Source organism: Poeciliopsis prolifica, unplaced genomic scaffold (assembly GCF_027474105.1).
Source record: "Poeciliopsis prolifica strain line A6 unplaced genomic scaffold, Auburn_PproV2 SCAFFOLD003, whole genome shotgun sequence".
Lineage (NCBI taxonomy): Eukaryota > Metazoa > Chordata > Actinopteri > Cyprinodontiformes > Poeciliidae > Poeciliopsis > Poeciliopsis prolifica.
In genome coordinates this window covers 11,407,246-11,430,332 of record NW_026562378.1, presented here as the reverse complement: position 1 = coordinate 11,430,332, position 23,087 = coordinate 11,407,246, and the positions used below count along the sequence as shown (strand labels likewise).

At 38.5% G+C, this 23,087-nt stretch overlaps 1 protein-coding gene across 2 annotated transcripts in view; it reads right to left on the bottom strand.

Moving 5' to 3' along the window:
* Positions 1–3,643: 3,643 nt before the first annotated feature.
* slc4a8 (solute carrier family 4 member 8) overlaps positions 3,644–23,087 on the bottom strand; it is a 33,821-nt gene continuing 14,377 nt past the window's right edge. The window contains exons 3-25 of one of the 2 annotated variants that reach the window (XM_055024652.1): positions 22,315–22,467; positions 21,860–21,995; positions 20,582–20,742; positions 18,396–18,572; positions 17,268–17,356; positions 16,893–17,050; positions 16,713–16,800; positions 16,173–16,319; positions 15,958–16,058; positions 15,110–15,284; positions 14,873–15,006; positions 14,541–14,786; positions 14,267–14,372; positions 13,173–13,334; positions 12,517–12,630; positions 12,096–12,257; positions 11,760–12,011; positions 11,465–11,533; positions 10,148–10,321; positions 9,935–10,066; positions 9,733–9,830; positions 9,409–9,514; positions 3,644–9,237 (exon numbers count right to left, since the gene is read on the bottom strand). In XM_055024652.1, the coding sequence (XP_054880627.1) occupies positions 9,232–9,237; positions 9,409–9,514; positions 9,733–9,830; positions 9,935–10,066; positions 10,148–10,321; positions 11,465–11,533; positions 11,760–12,011; positions 12,096–12,257; positions 12,517–12,630; positions 13,173–13,334; positions 14,267–14,372; positions 14,541–14,786; positions 14,873–15,006; positions 15,110–15,284; positions 15,958–16,058; positions 16,173–16,319; positions 16,713–16,800; positions 16,893–17,050; positions 17,268–17,356; positions 18,396–18,572; positions 20,582–20,742; positions 21,860–21,995; positions 22,315–22,467 (3,146 nt within the window). In that variant the 3' untranslated portion in view covers positions 3,644–9,231. The remainder of the gene's footprint in view (positions 9,238–9,408; positions 9,515–9,732; positions 9,831–9,934; positions 10,067–10,147; positions 10,322–11,464; positions 11,534–11,759; positions 12,012–12,095; positions 12,258–12,516; positions 12,631–13,172; positions 13,335–14,266; positions 14,373–14,540; positions 14,787–14,872; positions 15,007–15,109; positions 15,285–15,957; positions 16,059–16,172; positions 16,320–16,712; positions 16,801–16,892; positions 17,051–17,267; positions 17,357–18,395; positions 18,573–20,581; positions 20,743–21,859; positions 21,996–22,314; positions 22,468–23,087) is intronic. The other variant, XM_055024659.1, reaches the window with a different exon arrangement.

Below are 23,087 nucleotides of genomic sequence, written 5' to 3'. Positions count from 1 at the left end.
TCAAAACAAATTTTTAGATAGTTAGAACGGAATTACAGATAAACGAAACCATTTTTATATCACAACAGCTTGCCATAGAATGCACGGAAGTTCCACGCGAGCGCACAGACGCTCCTTCACATCACAACTTGTTTGTCATAACGCGTCATAAAGAGGAGTGTCGGAGGAAGGTTCAAAGAAGTGAATTAATTCTGTACTGAAACAAGCTGGGAGAGATGGGATTTATTGATCCAGAAAAGTGGTTAGTATTTGAATTTTTTTCATTCATTTGCCCCTCTGAGTTCATTCTCAGTTCCCGAAAGTATGGGAAGCAAGTGTTGTAAGAAGATGGGCAAATGTCCCTGGTCGAGTCAAAAGGAGATTCTTAAAGGTCCCTACGGTTCATACCGCGTTCTTAGGGTAATTGGCCGGGGCGTTTATGGGAAAGTTGTTAAGTGCAAGAATCTAACCACAAAAGAGACAGTGGCAATTAAGATGATAAGAAAGGACCTCAAACATGCTGGCAGAAGTGAAATTTTAAATATGCTTTCGCTCAGAAGCCTCGACTCAAACAGATGCAACTTGATCAAGATGACAGATCATTTTGTGCACAAGGAACATCAGTGTCTGGCCTTTGAAATGCTGGATAAAGATCTTTTTGAATTTATGAAAGGCAGATTTTTTAAACCATTGTCTGTGTCAGCAGTCCGACTCATAGCACAACAAATGCTTGTGGCCCTACAAGCGCTGAAAAGCATTGCCATGGTTCACACTGACATCAAACCAGACAACATAATGTTTGTCAACCATAAATCAATTCCCTTCAAGTTGAAGCTCATTGATTTCGGGATGGCTAAACATGTATCAGAATTACGGACTGGAACTTGGGTTCAGCCCGACTGCTACAGGGCCTTTGAGGTTTTGTTGGGCTTGCCACTGTCTGTGAGTATGGACATGTGGAGTCTCGGTTGCACTCTGGCCTTCTGTTACCTGGGGAGGCTCCTGTTTCCTTCATATTCTCAATATGAAAACATGAAGACTTTTGTAGAGCTGTGGGGAAAGCCAGATAATTCTTTGCTGAATCAAGGTTTGTTTACCTCAAACTTTTTCAACTTGGTCCAGAGAAGCCCTAAAACAATCTGGGAGTTCAAAAATTCAACAGAATATGTAAAGACATCAAAGGATGTGGTAAAAGAAGGAAGAAGCTCATCCAATTTTATACAAAGCTTTTACGACTTGGACACAGTTCAAACTTGTAAAGACATAAATGAATGGAAAGACATCAAAGCCTTTATAAGGCTCCTCAAGCGAATGATAGTTTTAGATCCAGACAAGCGAATCAGCCCCTCTGAAGCTCTCAGACTGAATTTCATAACTATGAATCATCTTGTGGGATGCTCAGGCAAATATCTGACGAAAGCACAAAAAATGATGAGAAAGTGTCAGCTCCAGCCGATCCCAGAAGAGCTCAGATGAAACACCATCGTAGTCGGTTTTAACTCACCCCAAAGAAAAGCCAGGGCCCTCCAGAAGTATCACAACATTCCCCTCGTCTGGTTAAGACGCTAAAGCCGCTTGGAGCTAATAGGAACAACTCACCAATTACAGCTGCTCAAACTGCACTGCTGCGCAATAAGCCAGCAGAATCCTGGAGAGCAAGACCTTAATAAAACTGTCTCTAGCAACGCTTCAAAAATCAATATAATTATAATTATTATTTACTATTAGTAATCATAATAATAAAAATAAAATCATCAGGTATTTTTGGCGTAGTTTCTTGTGCAAATTTCTCAGTACACTTGAAATAAGAAAAAAACTTCCTTACAAATAACTTTTCAACAATAAGAGCTTGTCTTTAGTCAATCATTTCTGATGAAAAGTACTAGTTGCAATGGCAGATTATTTTTCATATGACATGGGAAAAATGTCTTGTGAAAATAATCTGCCAACAGAACTGCTTCTTTTTTTTAATCAATATTAAGAAATTATTTACTTAATACAAGCTCACATTTCTTGCTGAAAAATTACTTGTAAGTTGGTTTTGTCTTATTACAAAGTGAAAAAAACAAATGGAAAGAATAAAAAAATTGAAAAAACATAATTTCCATTGTAGAGAAAACAATTGATGAATTTAAAAGATATAATTTCTCTGCTAATAGTTTTTCCTAACATCATTACTTGATCCTGTTAGATTTTATACTGCATTCATGGTCTTTCTTAATCAAATTCTTCCCTTTTATTCTTGCCTGGCATCATTTCACATCCTGATGTTCTGCTTCTGAGTTCCTCATTGTCCTCTGGCACTGAGGAAACAATATCCAACCCTGGTAATAGAGGTTAGATTAATTGCTGACAAATCTGTATTCAGCAGTTCCCTTTCTCTTGGCTGGATAGATTTATGACACAGATTGATGGGGAGGAGGGATGAATTCAGAGCCACCTCTGTTCTGCTTGAAAAAAGAAAAGCAGTTCAGTGTTCAGTGAGGCAAAGGAAAATAAAGGGAATACTGAGTAAAACTAGAGGCCTGGAAGGTTGATTTAACAACCTAGGTCATGGAAATGCATATATATATATAAGTTCCAAAAAAAATCTATATAAAAATGTAAAGGCTATTAGAATTTTCTTTTCAATAAAGAAAGTTGTTTTGCACAACCAGGTCAGAGTAACATCAGTGAATGTTTCCTAAAATGTTGTCTACTGATTTGCCTTTGTCTATCAAAAGCTTTAAAAAGCCTTAGTATGTTTGGCCTTTCCCTCCTTTGACTTCATGTTACAGAATAAATAAAATGTTTTATTAAGTGAGAGAATTATAACTGCGTTTGAATCGCATGGCCTCTTGAGTCATACACACATCACAGCTCCATGCGTTAGGGCAGAGTAAGTTTGACCTTAAAGCCCTACCTACAGGCCATTCTTTGGCCGCTGCCTCCAGATGTTCAGGTTGTTTTCTAACTTCTGGAGAAATAACTGAGTGAAGTAGTTCAACACAAGCAGATCAGGACAATCTGATGGACATGAAGGTTGGAGTAAGGTAAGGAAAATAATGCACCACCAGGTGAGGATGGTCTGATGAGTATTTTATTTCAGTTTGAGGAACTTGAATATATAAATGGGGAAAATGTTTAATTTAAAGAAAACCATGGTACTGCTGCCACCTAGTGGAGAAGTTCTTTTATTATACTAACACGCGAAGAGCCAAACATGTCGCAGAAACTCTCCATGCCATACATTTTAAAATCATTTATATCTGATTATATGTTTTAAGTCCAACTTACGATTAGAAAACAACCAAAACTTCCAGTACTAACTATACAAAAAGAAATGAATAAATGGCTTAGAAAACAAAAAATAAATGTCCAAACAAACTCATAAATTCACCAAGGTGAAAATAAAAAAAAGGAACTTCATTAGGCAATCATTATAAAACATATTATTTTAACTGTACTTATTTTTTCCTTGCATTATTTAACTTGATTTAATTTCTGTTCTACAATTTTTTAGAGTTAAATAACTGTTTTTATTTTATTTTTCCTTCTTTTTTGTGGTGTTCATAAATGTGTTTTCTTAATTTCCCTGGGTTGTGGTGGGACGGGGTTGAAATAATAATGACAGTCATTTATTTCATTTATTACAGTAACGTCACAAATACTCATACTCAGATACTCATATTGCAGTTGCAGTTTATTTTCCATTTTGCTGCAATTAAAAATTAAATTACAGATACATACAAAAACATTGTTATTCCAACAGAGGACATCGCTCTCATTGTGGCTCAAATCCGAGTGCAGAACAGGTGCTTCTCTTTCCCTGCATCTCCTCACTTCTCATTGCTCTGTCGTCACCTTGTCCTCCTGCTCAGCACGTCTGTTCTCCAAAAGGTCACAGCCCTGCATTGTGCAGGGACTTTTTTTCCCTTCTGCTCAAAAACTATAGTGGTTACAGGATTGTGAATGAAGGCTTGCTAACAATAATCTGAAATGTGACTAAGGAGAAACATTTTCTGGAAGCAGGTACTTCATTACTGACTGAAGGTTGTGCCTTTGCTTGGATGTAAACACAACAGAGAACATCCATTACAGCCACAGATGCACTCAAAATAGATTTAAACTCACATCTATCTAAATGTGTTATCTCCCTTGGTCACATGTCCTGTGCAGTCATGGTGCGTAGAAAGTAAACCACCTTTAAATGGATTAGTGTGTTTTTAGACCCAGATCAAAATAACGAAGTCTTACAAACTATTTTATATTAACCTTCCACAGCAGTTTATTTAGTTTTGATCAAAAACAAATAGCCGTCGCTTCCTTCTCGTTTAGCAAACCGGCGTTTCCATGACAAAGAGGTGCAACAAGGGCCAAGAACAACTGATTGTGCCGAGTTTGTGCTGCTGGCTGTGGGTTTAGAGCCACTGAGCTCAAACAGAGTGAGATCATTTTATTATTTTAATAGTTGCAGGACAGAAAAGTGAGAAATCAACACCTGTCTTTGTGTAAAGATTATGGTGTGACATTGTTTGACGAACTCAAGACAAAATGTTTTTTTTTTTTTTTTTAAGTTTGCCCAATTAGTTGTAGCTCTTTTATGATTATGCACTTGTTTTGTGCTTTTTCCTACTTTCTTTGTAAATAAATTCAGGCAATAAGAATAAAATGCTTACCCCAGTCAGAGACAAAAAACATTAAATCAGTTTTTAATTATGACTTGGTCACACAGCTTCCTAGCGATGAACATTTTTGTTTGCGTGTGTGTAACTGGTTATTCGACATTTATTTCTCCAACTTCAGCAGAGGTCAAGTCTGCTTGGCTCAGGATTTCTCCGGGTTTTTAAGACTTACTTCAATTCTCACAGTTTCTTCCATTTCTGTGTTATCTTTGTCTAATGAAGAGTGATGTGGAGGAACCTTTATGGTGTGTTAACTTACATTTGGATTAAAGGTCGGCTCATTTACACCCAAAAGCCCTAGAACTGACAGAGGGTGTACTTTCTTTCCACCATGACTGCATGTATAGTTAACAAATAATATTCTAAAGGAAGTTTACTGTTTATTCATCTTACATCCACATAATAATGAAATAGGAGTCAAGTTTAAGACACATTGAAATTGCATTTTTCCTCATAATTCTACTATTGAAGCACATTTACATCCTTTTAAACTCAAAATGTTTAACACCATTGCACATCTCATGGTTTCAGCTTGGGTAACAGCTCTATGGTTTTGTACATATATTTACACTTTGATGTTTCATTCATGCTTTTGATTAAGTTAGTTTTGGGTCATTGCTTGATAACCTTTCACATTCAGAAGTCTGACAGACTCAAAGCAGAGTTACATGAAAGCGTTGTACAAAATGCTCATTAGTGCCTTTTTGGACGAGGTATTTTAATTAATTACTTGTGCACTTTGCTTTTAAGAAAAATTAAGAATCCAAGGCGTGGCTGTAAAATACGGGATAATATTAATTCAATTATATTTTGCACATTTATCAGCAGACATACACTATATTTTAGAGATTTTATGGAATAGTTTTAATATTAATACAGCAGTTCTTTGATGAGGTACCCCTTTATCTTTATATTATCCACTTTAATTTATTCTTAAGTGCAAACCTTGTGTTTTTTGTCTAGGTAATCTGGATTGCTTTAAGTCTCTCTGCAATGCCTTGCGAAAGTATTCATAGCCTCACATTTTATCACTCAACAGTTACAAACTGTAGTGTGTGTGTCACCTAATATGTGAGTTTGTGTTTTGCAAGACACTGTAGATAAAAGCAAAGCCTACATTTTTCTCAGCTGTTATCTTTGATCTCCAGCAGACAGATACGTGCTTTCCTCAGCATCTCTCCTCTTCCTTGTTACAGAATATACATAAAATATAGAGAATAACATATCATTTCACATCTAAAAATAAAAAGCTGTATTTTTTTGTAAAATAATTTTCTCAGAGTATCATAAGAGAATAAATATATTGTCTTTATCTACAGAAAGTGCACATAAATAAATATTACTGTAGATTATAGTCTCCACCAATAATCTATCTGCTTCTCTGTGCCAATAATATAGACTAAATTGGGGGAACATCGCTTAAATAAAGTTAATTAATAAATTCAGAATATAAATGAACTAATAATAAAACAACAGATGGACAGTTAGGTCAAATTGTATTATCTAGATTTTAAATGTTTCAGGAAATCCTGAAACAAATGCAACAGAAGCAGAAAGGCCTCTTTTATCTCTGTGCAGCTGGTGTTTCGTTTTTCAACCCAAAAACTTTTCTTTTTGTATCTAACTTCTTACAGGAAAAAAGAAGAGAAGACGGGAAAACCAAGACAGAGCTCATAAAAAATGTACTTGATAAATCAAACACTGAGTTTTGGCCATTTGAGGTCAAAATTAAGACTAAATTATTGCTCAAAATATCCTAAAGCGCGTTTTTTTAAAAAAGAAATCACACACCTTTAAAAACAACAGAGACTCCATCTAAAGTGCCTTTCAGATGCATTCATAATCTTGTCTGAGTTCAAATGAAAATAAAATAAAATACATGACAAGACATTGTTCAGAACTTCCTCCAACCTTCATAGTCACTATTAAAAAGGCAACAAAAGGGAAAAGATGAAATTTAAAAATAAGCTGAACTGGTAGCCATGAAGTGGCTTTTTAACTTTGGCACCTTTCAGTTTCAACATTTAAAAACATTTTAAAATCTATAAATTAAATGACAACAATAAAGAAGAAAAGGACAGTCATCATGGCAGATTGAATGATCTGGCCTTGACTTGTTTTGACTGAAAACAAAGAGCAAAGTTTGTTTTAGTAGCGTATTTCTACAAAGGAAGTTGGGTTGAGTTATTATTGTGATTTGTTGAATGAGTTCCCAAATTTGAGAAGACTGTTTCCAGTGTGGTCACGTAGTGAATAAATGCCCTTTGAGCTTTGAGCAGATCAATTTCAAGGTCAACCAGAGGTCATCCAGTTATTTTTCTGGGGCTTGAATGTGTTTCTGGTTAAGCTGCGTTTTTGTGAGCGATCCCAAGTTGTTGACGTCGATAACCAATCTTCCTCACACCAATGTTTGTTAGGGAGATCCACAGGGCTCCGATCTTTCAATATTATGTTTTTGCTTTTATATTCTAATATTTATATAAAATCTTTTTCATTAATTGAACGAAACTCTGCAAATATTAGCGTTTAATCAAGAAAAACACAATTTAGCTACACTGCACGACTTGATTCAATGAATGATTCAAGGTTTTCTGCTTTGTAGGTTTGAACTAAGCATTTACTGGTTTTACTTTCTGGTTGATTAATTAGGCATCAGGAACCAGTGTAGAGATATTTTCTTTAATTGACATTAAACATGTTACTTGAACCTTCTTATGTCACCTGCTTAAAATTGCAAACATTTACAGCAGCGCATCCTGGATTGATGTAGGAAAATAATCCTTATTATTTATTTTTATGTGTTTTTGTGTTTATTCTTATGTCTAAGTCAGGGTGTAAAACTAATTTTCATTTCGGATCACATCCAAATCATGAAAGTCCATTTGTGCAGAATGTACTAATAATGCCAACTATTAAAAAACTGTTAAGGTATTAAAGCTTCTTCTGCATTTGATTTGTACCTCTTAAAATTAAATCCTAGTTAATGTATTTTCGTATTGATGTAATTTGGCTCGACATGAGTAAAAACTCAAGGAGAAGTGGCAGAAAGAGCAGGAGTTTTTAGACAGAGGCCTAAATTAAATTTACAAAGTCAAATTTTGCTAACACTTCATTTGACAGGGTATTCATAAAAACTGTCATACCTTTTGCCATAAACATGAAGGAGTCTTTATGAAGGTTTATTACTGTTGTCATGATGTGTCATTCGGTAAATAATGACACTTTTAATGTAAAGTTGTTTTAAAGGTTGCATTAAAACTCCATTAGAAGTGTCAACTTTGCATGATTTTGTAAATAAGTGACACTTCAATGCAAAGTTTGTATTTTCAATGGACTTTCAATGCAACTTTTAAAGCAGCTATGCATCAAAGGTGTCATTATTTACTGACTGACACTTCATGACGACAGTTATAAACATTTATAAAGACTCCTTCATGTTCATAACAAGTGTTATGACATGCTTATGACAGTGTCATGTCAGTTTTATGCACACGCCGTCAAATGAATTGTTACCCAAATTGCTTTTCAGTCGTATCTGGTATACATCGTTTTTATAGCAAGTGAAGTCTTAATAGATTCTTGATTTTCTGTCAAATGTGCTTGGAAAATACATAGCACTGCCCCTTTAAAAGCTGTACTGAAAGTTTCCATTTTTTAAACGCTGATAGTATGGGGATAATTCAGGTAATACTGAAGCATATCTCTTCACTCTCTTACTTATTGTCTCAGAGCTACAAACCAGAAAGATAGATTGATCCATCAATCATCAATCACTCAGTCAATCAATCTCTAGATATAATTTTTTAGCTAATAATGTTTTACGGTCAGTTTTTTGGGGATTTTTGGCTCTTGTGTTGTGTGTTCTGGTGACATCACAAAAGGCACAAGGCCACTGACCCCAGTGTGTTTGTACTTTCCTCTTTTTTCTATTTTATTGAACCTTTCCCAGCAAAGTGATGGCTCATTTGGCTCTTCTGCCAGTCTTGTACCTCTTGTGATGTCATTAACCCAAGACAAAATTATCACTTTATTTCCAAAGGGTGTTTCATAAAACATTGCATCTTGCAGTTGAAATCTATAATTCAGCACCTTTTGTGTTTTTTATGGTCAATTTACATTTGTTGGTGAAAATAATACACTAATGTGTTTTATCTTCAGCTGTATGTATAATTTTGTGACTGCCTTGTATATCTTTTCTTCCCTGGCCTTGTCTCTTTATGTTTGTCTCACCATCATCCTCTCAGATATATCAGAAAAATGACATTATTAGGCTGAAATGCGCTGGATGGATGCAGTAACAGAATATTATGTTTTGTGTGAAAATATCAGCTTTGGGATGCTTTGTGTATACCAGTTAAATTTAGAGTATGGGACAAAGGATTGAATCTCTATCATAGCTACAAACCTCAGACACAAGTACACGTAAGTGTACAGCTCAGTTGACTTTCTCTGTATGTTTGAGGCTGATTTTTTTTCTTTCTGTAAGCTCTGAAGAGGCTGTTGTGGTTTGGTCAACCTGTGGCCTCCGGTGGTCCAGAACTACAGCAACTCAGCTGAATGTCTTCACTCATCAATGAACGTGATCCCTTCAATCCTGCAGGGGAGGCACAAAAACACAGAGTCAAAGCAGCACACAGGACAAGCTGGCCGACTGCAATGAAACAGAGAACAAACGACAAATCATCGAAAAAGCAGGAGATCACAGTGTGCAGCAAGATTATTTCCTCCAGGTAGGGATGAGGGATGAAGGAGGGTATGGCCTTGCCTTTTTAGCAGCCAAAGGACGAATGTCCTTTTGATTGGAGTTGAGGGATTTCCACACAGTGGTTTTAGACATTTCATCAGATATGTTAATATCAGAGGGATCACACCTGAGGAGCAGGAGGAGGAAAAAGGGTAAAATTGAGGAGAGGCATTAGAGGAATATACTGGATTCGCCGTGGGAACATGAAGACAGAGCCCCACACAGCAGATAATAAAAAACACAGGCATGCAAGAAGATGAATGGGAAAGTGACAAAACTCTATAATAATCCTATTAATCAAGTCCATATTCATTGTGGGTGTGTGTGTGGGTGTGTGTGTCTCACTTGGGATCATGTGCTTTTTGAACAATTTTGCTTCCCTCCATTGTAATCTGAACAGTAGCTGATTCATCTCTTTTCAAGCTCAGCATTTCTTGCGATTCCTGCACGATACAAACAGAGGCGCGGCCATACATAAGAAGAATTAACTTCAGATGCTTTAAGGTGAACAAGACATTAGAAGATTGTTTTTCCCCAGTTAGATTACCTCTTCCAATTTTTTGGAAGCATCATCCAGGTTTTTCTTCTTCCACTCAGGCATCAGGTCATCGAGGTAGCTCAGCTCTCGTTTCGAGAAGCACAAGTCCAGCAGCTTCCGAATAAAAACCAGAGCCAGGACCTGCAGGAAAAGGAGTAAAACAGATCTTGACTGGAGAGAACGTGGAAGAACAAATTGTTTCTGTTCGGTGAAGATAATTACCATCATGGGGAAGATGATCGCAGCAGGAGAGGTCTTAATGACCCAGAGTAGCACCAGACAGGTGAGCTGAGTCACAGTGAACAGATGCACCTTTCGCAATGGGACGTGTCTCAGGTAGATGAAATCTGGCTGGTGCTTTGCTGGCATACCAAAAAGCTTTAGGCGGTCAAAGAACTGAGACGAAAACAGTCAAAACACAGGCAGAGAAGGTTAGAAGGAAAGATAGTCAGTAAGTGCAGGGGAAAAACTGCACAGAAAGATTAACACTGGTGAAATGTAGACTATATGAGAGATGTCAAGATTACACGCAGGTTATTTCCTTTTTAAAACAAATAAAAAAACACAAATTGCCATTCACTCTTCTTATTTTGTTTCATTATCACAAAAAATGTATCTTGTTGAAATTTAATAAGAGGAACATTTACAGGACTAATCAAGGCAAACAGAGCCAGCCTCCTAAAATCCCAATGCAAGCTGTGTGCTACTTGCATAAATGATAAAGAAATTCACAAGTCCCTCAGGCTTGGCATGAGGTTTATCAGTGGGAATCACAGTGTCTGTGACAGCTCACAGTGAGAAACAGACTGCATAATGTCAGTGGATAATGTCCAAGGGAAGAAAAACCTTCCTCTATCTGAAGATAGTCATCTGACATTAAGAGATGGAACAGAGACTGTTTAAGCACAGACCATAAATATTCATAATGAAAACAGTAATATGATTCAAAACCAGTTTGGATCTGTTTACTGTATTATTATTGTATTATTTGCAAATTCGTTTGTACCCAAATATCATTAATCTGACTCTGATTTTATTCTTTAAGTGCCTTTGAATCAAATGTTCAAGAGAACTCCCAACCTAAATTTGACTGAAAATGTGCAAACAATGCTAAAAAATAAAATCAAACCCATTCAAACTATTGTAATGCATCATAAAAAGCCCTTCGCTGAAATGGAGCTAATGATTGTGCTTGAACTTTTCACTTGCCGTCGTTCTTGAGAAAGCAACAAAATAATCTGGAGTTAGTGTCTTACTAATGAATTTTCTCAGCCTCCCTGACTTAAAAGGCAAAACATATTAATGTGATGGCAGGACGCAGCAGAAAAGTCAAATTAGTTGATCTGGGCAGAAAAACAGCTGAACACACTTTTAGATATGACATTCGTATAGGAAAGTTAAGATAGAAATCTTTCAGTTACTTTTTGTAAGTGTCATGAAAAAAATGTGGGAAATTATTTAACGTTGTAATTTTATGACTTTGAAGAGTAAAAACAAAGCTCTTCTTAATGTTATACTCATAAAGAAAGATAGTTTTACCTGAATGCCTTTTAATGAAGATGCTCCCATGTAAAGAAAAACTCCATACAATACAGGCATAGGAATAAACTGAAATAGAAAAAAACGTTAAAGTTTACACTGTATTAGACCAGTGACTTTATTAGTGCAGTGAGAAATTAATTAAATATTTTCAGAACATAAATTGTTGATATAATAAATAACTTTGGCACATTACAGACAAGTTTTCTAGTCAATCACAGTCAAGTCAAGTGTTGCCACTTTTCCATCCTTTAATTTCTTTACTCATATAACCTGAATTGTGATTGTGACCCACCTGCAGGGCTCCAGTCATGAACACGGAGCATCCCATGAGCAGGAAGATCATCAGGCCTGTGAGCCGCTGCTCTCTGATGCCCAGGAAGCGCGGCTGCTCTCCCGGAGCTGCGCTCTCCGACTCCAGTTTCAGGCTGTTGACATGAGAGATGGACAGCACAGTGGCTGCCACGAACCAAGGCAATCCCATGATGGAGCACACAGCCAGCATCACCCCCACCATCAGCAGGTCGAGATGGTACCCACAGCCTTTCTGTGAAACAAAGAGCGGGTCAGATATGGGTTCAGAATCCAAGCCTGAAGCAGTATTTTTATTTTCTTTAATTTTTTTTCTTGCCAGTAGTTTGTGCTCCTTGCGGTTGATGATGACAGCAGTTATCTGTTGGTCCATGAAGATGAGGATGGTGCAGAGAAGAGCGGGAATAGATGCGACCAGAACTGTCCACCAGGGGTTGCGCCCGATTGGATTGATCAACCAACCTCGATCATCTCTGGTAGGCTGCAGGAAAAGAGCAGAGGTGCGCACTTTGATATTTGTATTGCTATTTCCCTGCAACAAGTTGTCCTTATTTAGCCCACAAATATGTGTGGGAAACCGGGAAAAATGTTGGAAGTAAGGTAAATTTAGCTTACTTCCAACTTTTCTTTAGTTTAACAACTTTTCATCTGTACTTACATATGCAGATGTAAGGTGGAAAGCAAAGTTTGCTTTTTGCAAATATAATACATATATTTCTTGTATATCTCTCTGGGATTACCTGGAATTTGCTTGGCACCTTTAGCTTTTGGGATGGCACTCCAACGGCAAAGTCGAGCAGGACCATGACAACAATAGTAAGAAACACTGCAAAGTCACTGATCATAGACCGAACCTAGGAGCAACAGATTACTGCATTTAGACTTCTGTTGCTATTAATTCACCAAGGTTGAACGTAAACAATCTCAAACTAAAGTGTTCATATCCCTTGAATCGCAACACATTTTGTCAACCACAAACAAAATGTTTTGCAGAATTTCATGTGACAAACTACATAGTGTAAAATGAAAATAAAGCACAACTATTCATGGTTTTCTGCATTTTGTACAAATACAAATTGCAAAAACATTACATGTGTTTGTATTTGGCCCTCTTTTCTCTAATACTCCAAAATAAAATTCAGTAAAACCAAGTGCTTGATTTTCTACTCCAGTGTTGATTTGGTACAGTCACACCTACAGATCTATTGAGGTATATCTCTGCCGGATTTGAACATTGAGACAACAATATTTACAAATGGCAATAAATAGTCATTTTTAACCTCAGATTTTTCTTCCATTTATTTGCTTCTATTCAACTTTGACTGGTTAAAAAAAAGAAAACATTCCCACACCATGATACTGCCAACCATTATACATCAACAAGTTGGTGGGGTACCTTGGTGGGGAAATAACGACTCGTCTTAAATTGCTTGAGGAAGGCCGACATGAAGAATGTTGAAAAGAACAAGATGATGGACCAGAAGAGAACATCTGGGGTGAAGGGACCGTGGTGTCCACATGTGGTCCCAACAAAGTGTCCTTGCAGGCCAATACATTCCTGTGGGGACACAGAGAGACTTCAGCCCAGACTCAAGTAGAAATAATCATGGAGAACCTTTTATCTGAGCTGACTGGGTGAAAGAATATAAAAACAAAGTAATTAAACGTGGCTGAAAATAACAAAGACCTTTGTGTTGTCAAGATGAAATGCTAGAAATGTCAGCCTTACAGATGTCCTTCAGAGAGATTAACTGCTAAAGTGAAGGTGAGGCTTTGGTGAATGTTAACCAAAAAAAAAAAAAAAAAACATTCAAGGAAATATAAACAACAGAAGGATACAGCCTCAGGCTCTGAACAGTGAAATCCAGGAAGGAAAGATCTTTATGGAAGAAAACCAGACACCTTGTAGGTGAGCTACACATTGACTGAAAAGTTAATGACACGCTTTGGTGACGTGACAGTATCTTTGTCTAGGTATTTTTTAGAGGACGCACTAAGTTACTTATCTATCTTTCCTCATTTTCTCGTCTTTGGTCACAAATTGCTGTCGGCCATCAAAGCTAATATTTATAATTGCTTTTTGTTATTTTAAACCCAATGCACTGGATGGAGCTCAATAGTATTGAACTTGAGTTCAACAGAACAAAGCGTAGCTTATGTCTCTCTTTAAAAGTTTGAATGATACTTGGTCATTGCTTAGCAAGCAGCATATAATGATAATGAACAAAAACAAACAGGTTTAATGATGCTCAATTAATGCAAAATGATTTGAAGGTAAAGTTAGGCATCTGATAAAAATCTTTGAGGCTGTGAATTTGTAACATACTTTTCTCTTTAAATGTGAATTGTTTATTGAACACAAACATAAATAAAATAGTGGCGGGATTATGTATGTTTTTCTTTTATTTTGGACGATCAAAAGTGTGACATAAATAAACCACAGCATGCAGGGATGAATGAATGGAAAGCATATAGATGTAATGAAATGACCTTGACAGTCAGGTTTTCCCAGGGTACAGTCGAGGCTGTGATGTTTCTCTCGCTCCACATCTCTAAGGTTTTATTACTGGGATTATCAGGCTGTGAACACCTGCAGCTACACAGAGAGACAGATACAAAACAGAAAAATTAACATTTATTGGCTGACTAAACAAATATGTTTGGGTTCTATTTATTTTTCTCTTTGTTCCTACAAGGGTTTAGAAAAAAGCTTCAAATAAGTTACAAATACACAGAGGAATAAAATAAGAAGCCGGTTACTCACTATGCTAGTGTGAGTTTGTCCAGCTCGCTCTGTGCATTGAAGGGGTACAGTTCCCCCAAGTGAAACAGTTTCTCCAAGGCCTCATAGATGAAGATGAGGCAGATGAGGGCAGCGAATGCCTCCTCAGTGAACCGAGTGATGTAGCAAACCAGAGAGCTCGCATCTGTGGCCACTAACATAAAGCACAGCAGTGCCGTCCACAGGCCAATGCAAGCCCGGAGAGACAAATATGACAGATCGTAGTCCCTGAGAAACCGAAGAGAGACAGGGTTCAGCGGAGGTCGAGGAAGGCCGATTAGTCAGCAAAGGAGTTGTTTAATTTCTGAACGTACTTGCAGAATTTGAAGAGTATCTTCTCAAAAACCAGTACAGGACCTGTGCTGCCCAGAATGGTGAGAGGCTGCCCAGCGAACAGAGAGTAGGCAACTCCAGTCATCGACGCACCAAACAACGACTCTATGGCGCTCTGAAACAGGTGGTGGTATTGCAGTGTGTTTGATTCGTCTTCATTCATACATAATAAGAACAAACAGCACCGTATAATGATGCAAATATGGCTTTACTCTTACAATACGTCCTTCAGTCGCTTCCCCCAGCAGTCCTCCAAAAGTGATGACAGGAGACATGCAGGCGCAGTAGAGGAAGAGGAAGGAGGCCACACACTGGAGGCTTAGAGCGTCCTTGAAGTCACTCACATAGAAAGGAGCTTTCCTCTTAATGTCCAGTATGAGGCCGCCGAACAACCTGGGAGCAGGTTGTTCATTCAGAGAGAAAACAAATACGTATGAAGATGGGAAATGTGTTGCCACTTTTTACAAACAAACTAAAGAAAGCAAGGTAAATAATCGACAGTCTTTTTCAAAAAGTACAGAATAGGGCACCATATGGCTCAGTGGTAGAGCAGATGCTGCAGATTTATAGGTTGTAGGTTGTGGTCCTTAACACAGCTGCTCTGGGTTCATTTCCTGCCCCCAGGCCTTTTACTGCATGTCTCTGCCCTTCTCCATGTCAAACTACTGATGAATAAAGGTCACTAGTGCCACAAAATCTTTAAGAAACATTTTTTGAAGAGCCAGTAGGTGACATTCGGCTTTGCGAATGCTTTGCAGATCGTGGCCACAAATGTCAATGTACTTCTTCTGTATGACTGATCTATATGAAGTGGTGCATAATTATCAAGCAGAAGGAAAATACAAAACCTTTTACAAAGTATGTGAAAAGTACTTTAAACCTCTTTATGGGCTTAAGGTTGTCCCATCTCATTTCCTCAGAAATTAATTTTTTGCCCAAAGCAGCAATTTAAAACGAGAAGCAGAATGCTAAAAGGTTTACACATTCAGTCAGAATTGTTCATATCAATCAAAATTTGAACCGAGCAACAAGTTTCTGCAACAACCCTGACTGGTCAGCTGCTTACCTTCCTGTCCTCTGCAGCTCTGGCCCGTGGTGTTCAGCATGTTGTGGTTCTTCTACCTGCATGGCTGTCCCGTTGGGGACTCCGGGCATTTTCCTCTTCTCCTGCAGGTCAGAAGCAAGCAAAAAAACAAGTTGCACATATTACATGAACAACTTTAAGTGCATCTCATGTGGTAAAAATCCAAGGCTGAAAAGTAAGATGAGTAACTGCATTACCTGAGAGGGGACATTCTTTGGGGGCTCTATTCGGATGGAGGGGTCCCACTCTCCTGGTGGCAGGACAGTCACTTGGTCTAGAAACTCGTCTATCCCTGCTAGCAGGTCGCTTCTGTCCTTTGCCTTGTACGCTACGTTGTGGAAGATCTGATCCAATGAGAAATTTAATAATTAAAGAAAAACATTGCGAGAAAATGTTCAGTTTTTCTATCATTGGTGGTTCAGAATCTGCAGTATTTTTGCAAAGGTATTCACACCTCTTTAACTTTTTCATTTTCTTTTGCAATGTATTGACACAAAGTAGTGCATTACAGTGATGACGGAAGAAAAATAATAATAATAATAAAAAAAACTGGCGTGCATTTATATTTACTCAGTTTTGGTATGATAACCAAAAATATAATCCGGTGCAAATCATTTCCTTAAGAGGAAAAAAAAGAAGGAAAAAAAAAGAAAAGAACAAAAGTTGTGATTACATTGCAAAAAAAGCTAAAAAGTTAAATAGAGTGAATAGCCCTGTAGATCTGAAAGGTCTCTCACCTCATCCGTCATAATGGTCGCCATCGAACGTCCAATTTCGTGGTACTGCTGAGCTTTTCCATCAGGGCCCAGAAGGATAAAGAGGAATCTGATTTGGATCAGGAGATAAACCATACTTCATAAACTCTCCCTTGAAAGCTGAATTAACATAAATTGCCAGCAGAGCCTGTGGCTGTCAACCTGGTGGGGATGGGAACCTCAGTGAGTCCAGTGAGCAGAACGGCGGGGGAAAGCCGAACAAACGCAACAATGGGCCTCTCCAGGAAGTCCAGAACGCCGACCAGCACATTTGAGGCCTCGGCGCCCTCTGGAATCTTCTTCATAAAGTGCAGGTCAACCTGTTGGAGGAAAAAGAGAAAACTACCAGAGTGAAGCACAGATTTGAAATATCCACCTTCTGCACTAGAGGTAAAAGGTGCAAACATATTTTGTAGCTCAATACAGTAATCTGTATTGAGATGAACATGTGAATATTCATAAATAACAAATCATATATTCTCCATTACTCATCCATATTAATGAAATGAATGAGAAATCCTTAGCCGGTCTGTTTACCTTACTGAGGTCCACTTGACTGCTGTCCTGCCCGGCACCGTTCTTGGCTGGTTCTGTCGGCAGAGGAGGCTGGGGAGACGTGGCAGACCCTAATGGATGGTAAGGTGTGGGTGTGCATTTATATGATTCACCGAAAACACAGCTGAATCAGAGAAAATATCATTCCAAGAACAAAGTGTGGAAAAAATCTCTAAAAGTTAGATTCCTCTGACAGAACTTTGCCAATTTCTTCATTCTTGGAAGCAATGAAGTACTGGAGGGTTACTGCTTGAAGAGGATTCTGTAGTGGCTTTCAAAAAGTATTCATTCTTTTAGATTAACACAAAGTTGTCGGGAAGTGCTGGTGCCTATCTCAAGAGGCAGGGTCACCCTGGACAGGTCACCAGTCAACCATACATACACACACCTCGGGAGAATTTAGAGAAACCAATTAACCTGACAGTCATGTGTTTGGACATGACTCCCACAAACTGTCCAAAAACAGTGGACAGTGTGTGAGAGGAAGCCGGAGTATCCAGAGAACATGCCAACTCCATGCAGAAGGACCCTGGGCTGGGAATCAAACCCAGGACCTTCTTACTGCACTACCAACTGCACCACTGTGCAGCCCCCCTTTTAATCCAATAGATGAAATCTAGTGTATCCAGTTGGCTTTAGAAGTTCCTTACAGACTGATAATTACAGTCCACCAGTTTGTAAGGAAGCCATAAAAAGTACCAATAAAAGGTTTGCCACAAGCTGGGCAAAACACTGCACGCCTCCCTGTACTCACTTCCATCAGCTCCCTGCTGTGGGAATGTTTTTCTTCAGTAGGAATCATGAAACTGGCAGGATTTAAGGGGATGGAGTTAAACACAAGACAGTCCTGGATGAAAACCTTTTAGAGAACGAAATGTAACAGACAAAGTCCAACCCTAAACCAAACCGAGAGTTGTGGCAAGGCTTAAAAATGGTTGTCCATACACACTCCACGCAGTGTGTGGTTGTAATGTGATCAGACGTGAAAACATTCAAGGGGTGTGAACACTTTTGCAAAACAATGTAACTTGTGTGTCTGTTGCTTTAGTCCTACAAAATTAAAACTGCTTCCCACTGATGAGTGTGTGATGAGTGTGTGATGCGCCGTACCTGCTACTTGAGGCTCAGACTGTTTGCGCGCTCCCTCGGTGATGGAGCGTACCATTGGAATCAGGTTTTTCTTCTTCTCGTTTTGGTGATGGTGTCTCTTCAGCAGAGCCTCACGCACCCTAACTCTAACGGTGTCATCCAGTTCGTGCGAGGCCTCCTGGTGATCCAGAACCATGTCTGCAACACAATTTTAGACTCACACTGGGCTTGAGGGCAAAAGCAGCTAGGACTTGATAAAATAATATCTATCTAGTTTGCTTAACATGACTGCTTTAGTCTCCTTGGAGAAGGTCTGACATCTTATTTTAGAGCCTGAAATCTTCACAATTAGTTTTGATCAAATCAAAACTTTTTGATTGTTTTCAAATCAAAAAGTTACTTTTAAAATGTCAATTTTTGACACAAAATGAGTTTTTTAATTGCACCCAGGGATCAAATATACAATTTCATATGGCTGACTATCTGCAATCTGTTAGGCACTCTCTAAACAACTGCATCTGATTATGACTGCAAACAGAGGATAGTTTTTTAAATAGCAGTTTGTCGAATGGAAAAGGATGCACTGAGCATTTCTTCTAAAATGATCATCTGTGCAGGAAATTCTAACAACTTGCAATGTTGTTGCTTAACTTTAAGTAACTGTGTCAGGTCAAAAACAGAAGAACAGAGCTAATCAAAATGCTTGGATTAGCATTTTGACAGAAACATTGTCAAAACCATATGTGGACTTAGTTTGTGCTTTTAAATCTCTGTGTGCAGTTCCGCTTGGTTAGTTCTCCAATTTACAGTCCTCACATTTCTCCTGTCTATTTTCTCCTTTCTTGACACATCACCACGGGTTCCAAACGTAAGAAGACCAAACTTCTCTCACTTTTACTGCATTTAGATATTTTTAAATCTTTACACATTCCTTGATTCCAGAAGTAATTATGAACTTTTAGGTCATAAACAAATGTAAAAGCTGAAAAAATATGAAATTGAACAAGAAATGTTGCAATAGTATAACTTCACTAATCTTTTTTCAATTTCTGTGTTACACCTGTGTTCTCATACATCTGTTTATCTGTGCTAAGAGCAGCCTATATGCTGCTTAAGCTGAATCAATGCTGCTGGCAGATGAGACAATATGGACCTGAAGAACAACAGCTTCTGCTGTGTCTCACTTGTCCTTCCAGACCGACTTGTTTAGTCAGCACAAGCCTGTGCATTAGCCTGCTTCCTTTCTTTACCCACAGCCACCAAGACACACAAATTTTTTCTGCAGTAAGTGAATTTATTCTGAGTACACTTTAAGATCAGCGATAATGAGCTGACCTCAGTGATACTTTATCAGCCTTGGTAATAAGGAGAACGACAAAAGAGCAACACAATAAAGCCTGCATGCAGTAAGCCCAGGAAGGTTTAAATGCTGCAGGGGCTGCAGGGTTATGTGTGTGTTGACTGAAACTGAAGCTAAAATGGCTTTATGTTTTGAAGAAGTCTGGTTTTTTTTTTGCTCTTTGTTTCTCCATTTCAATGTGTAACTTAAAGCATTATGATGAAAAGATAATAAAGACAACTCTTATCTGTTTAGAAATTAGATTAGAAAGCAAAATGAAGATAAATGCATGAATATTAAAAAAACTTAAGGTTTTACTTTTTATTCTTGAAGAACTTCAACTTGAAAATGCTTTTCTTAACGTGACAAGTTTCTTTCCTTTGTTGGAGTGAATAAAATCTAACATGAGAAACTTTAAGAAAAAACTAATTTCAGCAAGAAAAAGTTGCGAAAAAAAAGCTGTGTGTGTGTGGGTGTGGATGTGTGTGTGTGCATGTGTGTGTGTGTGTGTGTGTGTGTGTGGGGATGGGTCCCTACAGATACAAGCCTCTGTAGGGACCCATTACTGATATAGTATGCCTCCTTCCTCTGCCTTAAACTCAAGGCTTATGCCCTAACTGTGAATATGATAAATTATACTCATTTGTTTCTGCAGTTCATTTCTTCTTGTACACTGCAAGAGCCTTCTGCAGGCAGGGAGTGGGTGCAGGTTGTGGGTTTACAGGCACAGCAGAGAGAGACCAGCTAAACGCATGTTGTCCATTATCGCAGCGAAAACTCACTTTTTGCAATATCCATGATCATTTTTTATATCTTTTAGCATTCTGACGTTGAGATGCTGATTCACCTGTGGGAGGAAATTTCTCACCTGCTATCTCCTCAATGGAGTCGGCTCGCATGTCCAGCAGCACGCTGCCATTGATGATGCAGCTGCGCAGCTCGAATAAGCTGTGGAGGGAAAGTGTAGCAACGTAAGGCTTGCTCCACCTCTCTCCACCGTCCTCCACGTCCTCCTCAAACTTCAGCCACCTGCAACATCAAAACCAGCAGCAGATCAAGAGCTTTACCTCAAAAGAGTCCAGTTGAAATATTTCTACTTTAACTCTTGTATGATGTCAATATAAACAAACTGAACTGAATACTGGATTGAATCTGGATTAAAGAAAGAGAAGCTTTTGACTTTTACTTGATTTTCTTCAAAGAAAAACCGGACAATGAAACCAAAAACTCCAAAATTAATATCTCGATATGCAGGTGTTTGAATCTGGGGTATCATTTGTTTTTCTGTTTTGATAATTTCTTAGCTCTTGCCATTTTAGTTTATTCATTTGTTTGTCATTTTATTCGTCTGTCTTGCTTCTTTGTGCTTCAGATTGTAGTTTCTCACATTATTCCTTCCTCCTGTGTTTCTTCTCTGTTAACCTTTCTCCTTCCCTGTTGTCAGCCTGCTTCTCAGCACACCTGCTGCCCAGGTCCTCTTCCCCACGTCTCTCTGATTAGCTCCTCTGGTTCCCCTGTCATCAGTGTTTATATAACATTTCAGTGTTATTGTTCTCCACTGGCTCTTTCTGTTATTCTTTGTGAAACCTCCATTATTTATGTCTTTTCTCCATGTCTTGACTCTTTCTGCTGTTTCCTGCTGTAAATCATCCATTGTTTATGACCTATTTAAACATTCTGCTTGAAAAGCTTCTCTGCACCTGGGATCTCCTTAAAACACATAATGGCCAGTAGAGCGTTGAACATTTTTCCCACATTGCTAAAATCATTTGACTGGATTATGACACATTTAGATTCAGGAGGCTTTTTCCTAAGTTCAAAGTTTGATCAGTGCAGATTAGCTTATTACCAGCAGAAAACTGTAAGGAGAGGTTACTTTCACTCTCCCATTTTCAATACTGCATCAGATTTACACAGTTATTTTAGAGGCTTGAAGGCTTGACATTAATTAGCATGTAAATCCGAAATTCTGTTCCTTTTGAAAGTTTTAGTGTAACTCATCTTCTCACCTAGAGCAATAAATGATTCCCTGAGCTGTAAATGTAATAACCAGCTGTACATGTACAGATCCCGTTCTGCCAGCCCTGCAGTGAGACACTTTATTACAGGCTCTGCTTTCAGCTTCTCCCAGCGGAGACTTCCTGACCTGGCCGTTTCTTTCCACTCGGCATCTTTGCCATCCTTCACACAGATCTCATCCAGCTCGGTGAACAGCTCATGGGACACGTGTTCGGCATCCTCCTCTGTGCCCAGGATGAACTGGACCCGCTGGGACGGTGTGTCTAATGGAGGGAAAGAATATGAGCGAGGGAAGAAAGAGAGAACAGTCTCCTACATGTGTCATGCCTTTAGATGGCAGCACATTCACAAAAGACTCTGCACAGAAATCCAATCCTGTTCCTAATTTAGGTCATTAGTGGCCTGCCAATTGTTGCCTGAAGTGCAGTGGTCATACAAACATGTGATGAAAATCAGCAGCATTGATCTCAGTGGGAGGAGCCTGTGCATACATGCATACGTGTGACGGTACGAGTCATACAAAACAGTAAAAAGGTTCAAAGATCTTTATATTGATGGAGTGCGTGCGGTGGGGTGTGTTACCATGACTGCTGCCAGCTGCCTCACTGTCCTCGCTCTGTTGTGTCGTGATGCTTCCTGCCCTTTTATCTTTCTTGCGGTGGCGGGATCCGTGGGGTTTGTGGTGCCGATGGCTCTGCCTCGGCATCCGAACCCCCACAAACAGAGTCCTGTGTCCTAAAGGCAGCGGTGAAGATTTTATTAACGTTTACTAAGAGATTTTTCCCTGCTACTGTTAGGAATTAAACACGGCTTCTGTAAATTGACGGATTGACCTGATTGATGGCGAGGAGGCCATCAATCAGGTGGGAGAAGTTGTTCACAGATGTGTGAAGCTCTCCATACATTTGACCTTTATGGGCAAATGACAAGAAGAAAGCTACATAAAGTTTCTTCAGTGCAGACAGGAAGGCCGGTCAGTTTTTGGGCCGTCAAACAAACGAGTTAAATACAGGACACCTCTTAAAAAAAGAGATATAGGCTGCAAAAAGTTTGGGACTGACTCCATGGTTTTATCTTTGCCTAACTCAACAGAATTAGAAAAAAAAAATAGCCCTTTGGTTTTTATGTTCCCTTTTTTTTTCACATTACTGGCATTAGTAGATGCTGCAGCTGATACTAATCTTCCACAACTGGTATCAAAGGAAGAGTTTTGAGATGAAGTTTTTTCCTTTTCCAGCTCAAATTACAAAGTTTGTCTTTATAAGTGAGACTTTTTAGCCATTTTTAGAAGTGCATGTGACATTCTGTTTCCCACTGTGTTTAAATTCAACAATTTATATGCTTGTAAAAATTAA